General features: G+C 41.4%; 6 protein-coding genes across 6 annotated transcripts; all 6 read left to right on the top strand.

Annotated features, from left to right (window-relative positions):
- Positions 1-214: 214 nt before the first annotated feature.
- TEOVI_000660000 (CAF 40) lies at positions 215-1,165 on the top strand (the record flags this gene model as incomplete). Its single annotated transcript, XM_067222542.1, has 1 exon — positions 215-1,165. The coding sequence occupies one exon, from the start codon at positions 215-217 to the stop codon at positions 1,163-1,165; it is 951 nt and encodes a 316-aa protein (XP_067078643.1).
- A 737-nt stretch (positions 1,166-1,902) lies between these two features.
- TEOVI_000660100 (Double RNA binding domain protein 7) lies at positions 1,903-3,057 on the top strand (the record flags this gene model as incomplete). Its single annotated transcript, XM_067222543.1, has 1 exon — positions 1,903-3,057. One exon carries the CDS (start codon positions 1,903-1,905, stop codon positions 3,055-3,057), a length of 1,155 nt encoding a protein of 384 aa, XP_067078644.1.
- Positions 3,058-3,934: 877 nt separating this feature from the next.
- Positions 3,935-4,285, top strand: TEOVI_000660200 (uncharacterized protein; the record flags this gene model as incomplete). Its single annotated transcript, XM_067222544.1, has 1 exon — positions 3,935-4,285. One exon carries the CDS (start codon positions 3,935-3,937, stop codon positions 4,283-4,285), a length of 351 nt encoding a protein of 116 aa, XP_067078645.1.
- A 395-nt stretch (positions 4,286-4,680) lies between these two features.
- Positions 4,681-5,682, top strand: TEOVI_000660300 (WD domain, G-beta repeat, putative; the record flags this gene model as incomplete). Its single annotated transcript, XM_067222545.1, has 1 exon — positions 4,681-5,682. The coding sequence occupies one exon, from the start codon at positions 4,681-4,683 to the stop codon at positions 5,680-5,682; it is 1,002 nt and encodes a 333-aa protein (XP_067078646.1).
- A 1,128-nt stretch (positions 5,683-6,810) lies between these two features.
- On the top strand, positions 6,811-8,031 carry TEOVI_000660400 (uncharacterized protein; the record flags this gene model as incomplete). The annotated part of the gene is made up of 1 exon (XM_067222546.1): positions 6,811-8,031. One exon carries the CDS (start codon positions 6,811-6,813, stop codon positions 8,029-8,031), a length of 1,221 nt encoding a protein of 406 aa, XP_067078647.1.
- A 1,520-nt stretch (positions 8,032-9,551) lies between these two features.
- TEOVI_000660500 (1,2-Dihydroxy-3-keto-5-methylthiopentene dioxygenase, putative) lies at positions 9,552-10,394 on the top strand (the record flags this gene model as incomplete). The annotated part of the gene is made up of 1 exon (XM_067222547.1): positions 9,552-10,394. One exon carries the CDS (start codon positions 9,552-9,554, stop codon positions 10,392-10,394), a length of 843 nt encoding a protein of 280 aa, XP_067078648.1.
- Between the last annotated feature and the right edge of the window lie 337 nt (positions 10,395-10,731).

Below are 10,731 nucleotides of genomic sequence, written 5' to 3' on the forward strand. Positions count from 1 at the left end.
TTTTTTTTCGTTTTGTTGCTACTGTGAGGCTGTGTGAAATGTGTACGGATTCTCTTGTTTTCTCCCTCCCCATTTTTTCTTTATTCACTACTACAATGCTTCCTTTCCCTCATTTGCCCTCTTTTCTTTTTTATTTTTTGATTTCGCAAGTTTTTTTTTCCCTTTTGCGTTCTTGTTTTATTTTTATTTTTATTTGTAGAGGATTTTCGTGACCATGCACCAAACCCAAGCGTATTTGCCTTACGGGTTTTATCAACCACAGCAGGCTGCAGCAAAGCAGCAACCTCCCGTTTCGGAGGATATGCGTCGTATGTTTCAATACCTCGAAGGGCTTTACAAACCTGAGACGCGTGAGAACTCCATTTTGGAGTTGGCAAAAGATCGCGAATCATATCATCATCTCGGACCTGCGTTGTGGTATGGCGTGGGGATCATGTCAGTTCTATTGCAGGAAATAATTTCTGTCTATCCCTTGTTAAGTACACCTCATCTTCTTGCCAAGGGAATGGCAAATCGTGTGAGCAGCGTGTTGACTCTTCTGCAAGCTGTTGCTTTCCATGAATCCACTCGACGCATGTTTCTCGATTCACAAATGTGTCTCTTCCTCTACCCATTTCTCCGTGGGATGAATGAAGGGACTGAAGGGTTGCGACTCACTTCCCTTGGTGTTATTGGCGCTCTTGTAAAAACAGATGATCATGATGTTGTTCAGTACCTTCTCAACACGGAGATATTCCCCCTTTGCCTCAACATCATGGAGTCTGGAACTGAATTTTCAAAAACTTTGGCGACATTTATCGTGCAGAGGCTCCTTAACTCAGAGGGAGGTTTGAAATATGTATGCCTAACTCCTGAACGGTTCACGGCTGTGGCTACGGTGCTGGGGAAATTGGTGGAATCAAAAGATTGCAGCACACGTCTGTTAAGGTACATTATTCGCTGCTACCTCCGTCTTTCTGAGAACCAGAGGGGACGTGAGGCTTTGAGCCGTTGTTTACCACAAGCCCTGCGTAATGCCACTTACAAACAAGCACTTGAGAGTAATACGGGACTGGTGAGGAATTTGCTTCAGTTGTTAGTAAATATCGGTGATGCGGGCGCCACGAAGCTTCACGAGTCGCTTCTCGCAGGTGGGAAGCCACAAGGCGGTGATGCCAGTGCGTGAGTTTCTAAAAAACAGTCTATATAAGGGGAAAAGGGGGAAAGGGAAGGGGAAGGGGGAGAAAATCCTGTTTGTGTGTACATATATAAATGTGTGTGTGTGTGTGTGTGTGTGTGTACCGATGTTTGCATTTGCTGCGAAAAAAGTAATAAAAGTTTCAGCGAGTTAAATAAGAGAGTGCAGGTGGAGGGAAATATATGAATAACTTAAGTTTTTCCTCTTTTTAAAAAGGGGGAAAATGCGAAGTGTGGTGGGTTCTTCCCCATCCTATTTTAGTTTGTTGTTTGTGTACTTTCAAAGCAATAACAAGCATCACATGACGAACTGAATTCCACACATTCGCCTGCTCCCCGTCTATCTCTTGCTTTCTCCCTCTTTTTCTACATTCCAACATTCACCCTCCTCACCTTTATTCTGTGCGTGTGTGTCCACTTACTTCTACAAACACACGCTCATATATTATCTTTCTTATTTATGCTTGCCTCCACGACAATTTAGGAATTTGCCCTTCTTTCCATCCGATGTTTGGAAACTCCAGATGTTTTAACTCTTTTTTTTCCCTCTTCCTTTAAACCTTCTGAATGCATTTCTCTCCTTTTCTTTTCCTTTCATTCTCCGCTTATTTGTCCAATTGTTACCCCTGTTTTTATTTTTTTTTTCGTGGGTGGTTGGTTGGCACTGTGAGAGTGCTTTGAAGCACACACTGAGCGTAAGGTTGTGTGGGTTTCTGGTCTTTGGGTATGGAAAGTATGCCGTCTGAGGAACCAATAGAAGTTTTTACTGAAATTTACAAACCGACATTAAGCGTAGATGTAACAGCTGAACCTCCCGAAGACACGAGCACTGGAACAACCCCTCAGACATCCGTTACGCCTCATGTTTCCACCAACATTTTTGTTGCTGGTGTTCCACCAACATGGGATGAAAACAACTTGTACCAAAGGTTTAAGGAATTTGGTGAGATTGTATCCACAAAACTTGTACGGCAAAGACATTTTGCTTTTGTGATGTTCAGAAAACCGGAGTCCGCACATGCTGCAATTAACGCCATGCATCTCACACATCCGACACCGAATAGTCCCGTGAAGCTGCATGTGTCTATCGCAATGCATGACGAGGGTGTGGATGATTTGCCCAATGATCGCATATTCATTAGAGGACTCGCGCAATGGACAACAAAAGAACATCTCAAGCAAAGTTTTGCACCATATGGAACCATTGTAGAAGCTGCCGTCCTCACCAATCACCTCGGGCAATGCAAAGGTTCTGGTTTTGTTCAGTTTTCGTCCGTTGAGGAGGCAACAGCCGCGATTGAGGCAAAGAAGAATATTCGTATCGAAGGCTTGGATTCTGAGCTGGAGGTTAAATATTCTGAGACGGCGGAAGTTAGGCAACTACGACAGGAGCGTAATAAAAACAGGCAAAAATACTCTCCCAAATACCGACAGCGCCTGTCGCCATTTCCATTCTTCCCGCAGGTTCCTGTGGGGCCACCCATGCAAACGTTTCCAATGATTGGCGTTCCAACGTCTGTGCCCGTATTTTATCCGCCGCCCCCGACCGCAACGGCGGTGCCTTCACCCCACGTCATTTATCCCACACTCGTGACGTCTCCACCACTGCCAATGTTTACCACTGCGCCAACGATATTTGAGGCTAAGACGGAGGCATTTCCCAGTAGTGGAGACGTGCACCTTTCAGGTGTTTCATTGTCAGAACCTGTTCTTTCATCATTACTGCAACGCTATGGAGATGTAAGCGCCATGGAGCTTCTTGAAGACGGTGCAGCAGCGATACGGATGGCAGACCGTAATATGCATACGCTTATAGTTCAAGAGTTGAATGGCCTTGTTTTCTCTAACGGTCAGTTGATGGTGGCAAGGCTTTATGCCTAATGGTTGAATTGAAGGAAACAATGAAAGAAGAAAACAATTTTTTTTTTAAATTAAAAAACGGTTGGTTAAATCGCTATATAACTTTTATTAGTGCATAAGTGAACGGACGAATCGAAGGTCATGTTCCGGCCAACGTTTTCGTTAACTGTTCTTTCATTACTCCTTCTACCCCCTACCCCACCTTTTTTTTTTTCGACACGCCAACTGTATTGCTTTTTTGCCCTTTAAAAAAAAAATTTATATATATATTTATATAAGGAGGACAGACAACAAAAAGGAGAAAAACAACGAACCAACAAATACAAACATACTAATAAATAAATGAGCTCTCACAAACAGAAGCGTAACAAAGAAGACATCCAACTAACTGATTGTTGAGAGAAGAGGGTTGTGAAGGAAAATATAACTGGGATTTGTTGGACAGTAGTTTTTTCATGACTTGGGGATCAGGGAAGAAAAGATCTGATATTTTGGCCACTGTTGTTGCGTTGTGATGTGTGTGTTTTTTTTTTAATGTGTATATGTGTTTTTGTATGTGTGTGTGGATGTCGTTTCACAACTTAAATGCCATGCTATTCCCGCTTCATCCACTGATCATGTTGTTTACTACAGTTGTCATTTTTTTTTCTTTTTATATTACTCTTTCCTTCCTACCCCTCTATGTACTTTCTCTGTTTCTCCATCTATTCGTTCTCTTTGTTCCATTGGTTTTTATGATTTTTTTGTTCTTCCTCTTTTATCTTATCTTATCTCACGTTATGTCTCTCTCTCTTTTCTTTTTTTTCTTTTTTTTCTTTTTGCCTCCTCCCGAAGCTTCCGCTTGAAAGGATTGTGCGGGTGTATGAAGCACTAGCCATATATTAACCAAAGGAAATATATGCGAGACGAACAAAAGGAATATGCCACCATTTCAGGCGTGTGGACCCGCTTAATTCTCTTTTCAACCCTCGCCACAGCAGTTATTTATGTTGCAGTGGGTTTGTTTGCATGTCGGCGTCTTATACGAACAAATTGGCAGTGGATTCTCATAGCTGTGGTATATTTTGCAGTCGGTTTAATCCATGCATTCTTTTCCTTATCACTATTGTGTTTGGCCATTGGTTGTGTCTTTTGGGTTTTTGGAGCTGAACCCATGAGTTTGTTGGAGATTCTCACTTACACTACAATTATGGTGGTACATATGTGTTTCTTTGCTATGGGAAAGAAAACTATTCTCCATGTCCTTTGATATGCTGAATACCCCTTTTACATTACTATTACCCTTCTTTTTTTTCTTTTCATTTTTAAAGAAAAAGAAAAATAGTGAGGTGCATTGTACAAGCGTTACCAGTTCTTTTCTTTTTTTAATTGTTATCGTATATCTGGACGGTGCGGAATAGGAACTCTCCTCTGCATCACCATTTCGACTTCCCTTATGGCGCTTGATTTTCTTTTCTTTTCCTTTTCCCCCCTCATCATGTACTCGGAGGACACTGCAATTTATTTCTTTGTTACTTACTATTATTGTGCATATTATATATATAAATATATTTCTTGCATGCCCCACTACTTGTTTCAGTGTCTTTTTTTCTTTTTCGTGTGAGTCAGTCATAAAATAGAACATCCAAGTAAGGAAAAGCCCCAATGTCGGAGGAACATGCGAATGATAGTACCTTGCGTGTGAAGGTTGCAACAATTAATGACAAGGGTGAAGAGGTTTACGCATCTTCTCTTTCCCATGACGGTACGTATCTTGCCGCTGTGTTTGGAGATGGTGCCCTTGTCATATTTAATCCTTCAACATTTAGTGCATTGGATAGCAGTGCAGCAGGTAAAGGATATGATAACGTGCCATGCACAGCTGTGCAATGGCTTGAATCATCTGAAGGGGGACTTTACCGCTTGGTTTCGGTTTCAAGTGCGGGGGGAGTTTTTATTTGGCAATGGGATGGTGCAGCGCTTCATCGAACCAACAGAGTGCCTGAGAAGGGAAATGAAATAACATGTTTAGCGGTTTCTCCCGAGTGTGATATGTTCATTACGGCTGGAAGTGACCGCACTGTCCGTCTTTACGATGCGGATGGTACACTAAAAGCCAACCTTCAAATGGCACATGATGAGAGCGGTGTGAGTCGCTTAGCCCACACAAGTCGTATTTTCTCCGTACGTTTCGTGTCTCAAGGCGTTGCAGTTAGTGGTGGTTGGGGTGGGCCACTGCAAGTGTGGGATTTAAAGGCGAATGAAGCACGTGTGGAAATCAGAGGTGCTCAGGTGAGTTCCGATGGTATTGAGTTAATTACCGGTACCAATTGTGTACTCGTCGCCTCCCGTCGCCAAAAAGAACAACTGCAGGTTTTTGATTGCGTTTCAGGTCAGGAACTGGCGGACGACTCGGCCCGCCTTTCCATGGCGTTAGGGGAGTTGATTCCGCTCAGTTCACGCCTCTGTAAAACATCGGGTCTGGTTTGGACCATTACGTCATCACCGAGCAAAGTCCTCGTGACATCGTACTCAACCGGTCAGCTAATTGCTTCGTACGATTCGGCGTATGATCTTATGAATATTAGCATATTCGAGGGTTTACCTAATAATGCGTATATTTCTTGTGCTGAGGGGAAACTTCTTTTCGCTACGGTAAAGCAGTGAGTAGTTGGTGTAATGACTCCGCACTTCAAATAAGGGGATACTTCGTTTTCTAACGCACCTGATCGGCACGCACGAGTGATATATACATTATATATTCCTTTTTTTTCTCTTTTATATTCATACATTGATATTTATTTACCGTGTGGGGGCTTGAGGGAAGAAGACAAAAGAATGGGTTTAAAAAAAAAATGGGAGATGGGAAGAGGAGACGAAACAATCGATAACCCATTGACAAATGACAACACACGCACCCACCACCAGAAGAAAGAAAAAATAATCGTAATAATAATAATAAAGCAAACAAACAGACAAAAATGGAGAGGAAATGAGTATGGGTGTGTGGGTTGATATGGAGCCAATAAGAGGGGAGAAACAGGAAAATAAGAAATATATAGCGGCAATGTTGAGGGTGTACAGTTAGAAAAGGAGTAAAAAGTGAGAGATTATTATTATTATTATGTTGTTGTTGTTGTTGTGTTTCCATCATTGTATTTACCTTCCCCGAGAGTGTAGGGTAACTCACCACCGTGGTGAAAATTCACCCAGCAGAGAAGTAACAGGACAATTAAAAAAAAAAAAGAGAGGAGAGAAAAAAGAGAAAAGAAGAAAGGAAAAAAAAGAAAGATATGAGAATGGGGGAATGAAGCCCACGCGCGCACACACATTTACGCACATATATCCGCGTGTGGATGTATGTATTCATATATTTCTGCAAAACTTGTATGTAAATTTACTCGCACTTCGGTGACTATATGAACTCACAAGGTGGGGTACCGTTTTACACCTTTGACCGTCCCCCATTAGTCACTGAGTTCTTTTTCTCTGTGTTTTTTTTTTTCGAAAACAAAATATTATTGCCATCAAAAATTTGTTTTTAATCAAGTTGATACCACTTATTGTTTTTCCTCCTTCTTTTTTTATATATTTTACCAATCCTTTAGCGTCATGGACCGATTACGCCATCACTCGCCATGCCACATACACACAAAAAGAAAAAAAAACAAAAATAAATAAATAACAACTGTATCTTCGTTTACACATTTTTTCTTAATTATATGATCAACTTTTCTCTTCTTCCTCTTCCCGTCCTCATGTGTTTGATTATAGTGGAGCGGATGCTTACAGCTCATGGTGATAGATGGTGACTTAGTTGCCCTTGAAACATTGTTGCAAGCCAACAGGAGATTACAAACTCATCTTCGTGAAAGAATAGATGATATCGCCCATCGGCTCGCTTCAATGGCTGCCCTCATTCGTGCATTGAGGGCGGAGGGCGTCAGACCTAAAATTGTAAATAGGACGACACCGTTAATGAGAGCAGATCAGGATATAGTGTTTAAATTTTATTACTGTAATATGGTTTATGCCCCTCCACTATTTGGCAGACTTCAGCATAACGTCTTACCGCTGTTGTCAAAGCCTCGCTGGGGCCACCGTGCGGTGCAACATTTGAAGCGCCAGGCGGATTGTCTCGGTTTAGGAGCAAATGCGGAATCATATACAAAACAGTGGCATACAGTTGCTGACGCTCTTAATTACGACTCGAGTAGGGTAAAGCCAGTAAGTGCCTTTCAGTGTTATTTGCATTTTCGCCATACGATGGCTACATCACAAGAGCCCTTTTCGCATGAAGAGGATGTCATCATTTACAAACATGTCCCGGAACCCGGGATGTGGAAACAGCTTGAGAGGAAAATACTTGAGAAGTGTGGCAGGCGTCGCAGTGCATTTCAACTTGCTGGAAGACACCAAAAGTTGCTTAGTTGCGATTATCAGTGCACCGATTTCTCTGAAGATGTACTGAAGCAAGCGGTTTCTTTAATTGATGATGATGGAGACTTGACGTCACGGGCACTCATAGACTTTGTGATGAAACTAAACGCTGGCCATAAACTTCCGTGGGTAACGGTGGAAGCCATCGCGCGTGCTGCCAGGGATTACGGCCAATCACTTTTAACTGAAGATGAGCATTTGAGACGGAGCATACACCTCGTTTTACTAAGTGATGCGGATTACACCACTTCAAGTGAAGCGAAAGCGCTGCTTGTGCGTACGTTACATTGGAATCTCATGGTATCAAATGCTGAGCGTTTTTGCGTGAAGTATCGATATTCGCAAATTTCCCTAGAGGAGGCGGCAAATCGTTTGTCTTCGTCGGTTTCAGATGTGAGGAATCGAATACTCTCTGCTGTATTACTCCGACACAACAGCGTTTACAACACTCATTTTGCTAATGTGTCGATGACTCTTTTTGGAAACCGCGACGCTGCAATGATTTGTTTTGTGGTTTCCCGTGAATACGAAAGGAGTCGCAAGCGGATGTTACCATCCATTCGTATTCATTTGTGATAACAAATTTCCAAAATCATAAGATGGTGCAATAAAATGAGATGTACCGGTTGTGATGTCCATCCAATGGTGAGGGAGTATTTGTAGAATGAGCGACCTCCAAAAAGAGGAGGAAAACATGTGTTTCTGTTGCGGATAGAGGGAAAGGGGAAGGGAAATCGTGTATTAAATACATACACAATAGAAAATGAGATATGTTTTGCATCTCAGCGTGCACGTTTTTTTGTGTTTTATTTCGCCTTATAATTCTGTATTTTACCAGGCTTGTGCCGTAGTCATGTGACATTTCTTTATTTGATGTTAATGATTGTGCTTTCCTCTTTCTCTGCGCGCATGTGTTAGTTTTTTTTTGTCATTCATACTGTTTTTTTTTTTTGGTTAATCTCTCTCTCTCTTTTTTTAAAATGGTAGGTTTTACATCAAATAAAGGTATCCTCACGTAATTCTGAATGTACATTTCGATATGTTTTCGTTTTGCATTTGTGGTTCTTGCTACGCATTGTAACCGCTTAGTGAAACACGACTGATGTATGAAATGACAACATGCAACAACCACAGAAACAAAAAGAAACAAACAAAAACAAACCATAATCAGAGGATACAACGACTTGTAGAGGCATAAATTGGAGGGTAAAAAAACAAAAAAAATTATTTACTTGTGACACGCGCAATACGTCTTTGTATTATCGTTTTATTATTACATTTTCCCAAAGACGTCAGCCGTATAATTTCATTGCTGAGAGAACAAATGCATCAGGTGGGTATACAAATTAACGTATAATTTAAAAAGTCATAGTATTTTGCATACAACTCAGTCTGAATTGTTGCTTTTATTATTGTCACTATTTTTTTTCTTCTTGCTTTAAGGGGAGAAGTCAGGCTTTTTTTAAAAAAAAAATCAATACGCTAAGAGAATAAACAAAACAAAAAGGAAAAAAATACTATGTGACTAAACACTAGGTCGAATGCTTGACTGCAATAGTTATAGATGGTAAGAGGTGTGAAGAATAATAACAACAGAAGAATATGTTCAACTCAAATAATTGAAGTTAAATATTAATTATGGCTGAAAGCACGTATTCAAAGTGAAACCGTCCCTCATTTTTCACACCTTTTTTTTCCACCAACTTGTAGAACCACGACCAACCGAGTAGCCTAAAAGAAGAAAAAAGGGAGGAAAAAAAGATACCAGCCAAAAAAAAAAAAGAAGACGACAAAAACAAAAACAGTCAAATACTACAGCAACTTGCAAAACGAAAGAATATATTACCGAAGGAGATAATATTCTTTTTTGTTCTTTATTATTGATCTGGGCGAGTTGAATACAGGGATTTTTAAAAAAAAAAAAACAACACCTTTTCCGAGGACGGACGAAGCCAATAGCTAAACAAATAAAGCAAGTATTCTTGTAAAAGCATATACACACACAGTGAGAAAAGGAGGAAGGACAAGATAAGAAAAAGGAAAAGGTAAAAGTTAAAAAAAAAAGAAAATAGAGTTTGTTCGTGTGTAAGTGAGAAATGGAACCCGACACGGATGCGGCGCAACGACTCAAAGAAGAGCAGGAGATTCGTGAGCGTGATTTGAAGCGACAGAAGGAAAAGGAGGAGCGGGAGCGCCGTGCAGCAGCAGAGCGTGAGGCAGAAGAAAACAGGCGGCGTGAGGCGGAGGAACGGAGAATAGAGGAGGAAAAGAGGCGTAAACGGCAGGAGGAGGAGTGGCGCCGACTTGGGTCGGATATTATTCAAGACCTTCCACCCATTCCGCCCTCGGTAGTGAATGATGGCCTCGTAGATATGTGGTATCTTGACGATGTAACTTCAAAGCCGCAGTTGTGCCTGGCCAGTCTGAAGAAAGGTCGGAAGCGTGACGCACCAGTTCCGACATTACAACAGTTGAAGGAACTTGGTATAATATATTTCAATGTGAGCTTGAACGACTTCTCTGTTGTCAGGCAAATTGTGAAGGAGCGCAACTACAAACATACAGATGAGGTAAAACTTTCGCAGACGTGTAAGGATGAACAGTTTTTGGAACGGTGGTATCAGGAACACTACAACGAGGATGAGCAGATACGCATTGTGGTCGATGGATCTTGCTTCATTGATGTGCGTTCCAAGCAGGACAAATGGATTCGCATTCACGCAAAGACGGGTGACTTGTTTGTCTTTCCCCCAGGGCTCTATCAACGAGGAACGCTGGACGAAGATGACTTTGTTGCTCTCTACCGAATTTTCCGTGATTCCACACGGTTCGCTCCCATCTTTCGCAGTAATCCCCGTGCTGAGTCGCAGAAAGTTCGGCTTAACTACTTGATGTTACTCAAAAAGGGGAACGTTGGAAAGGAACTTGGCTTCAGGTAGGAGACGGAAAGCTTTGAGGCATCGGTCGTTCTGTCACGTGCGTTGCTTTGAGATGACTTTGTTACCGTATGTACTATAAGCAAAAAAAAGCGGAGAAGGAGGAGAATATGCATCACTGCTTCTTGTATATATATATATATATATATATGTACACATGCACATATGCATATAAACAGATGTTTACGTTTTCGCTTGTGTCTGGGAGTGGTCGGCTATGACCATGTGCCGGCTTCGGGTTATTATGGTTGTTATCATTTGACGTGTTTGTAGGCGATGATGAAATTGAATGGTGTAACAGCATCTTCCTTTCGCACATATATATATATATATATATATA

This window comes from Trypanosoma equiperdum, assembly GCF_001457755.1.
Source record: "Trypanosoma equiperdum strain OVI genome assembly, contig: ctg_1651, whole genome shotgun sequence".
NCBI lineage: Eukaryota > Euglenozoa > Kinetoplastea > Trypanosomatida > Trypanosomatidae > Trypanosoma > Trypanosoma equiperdum.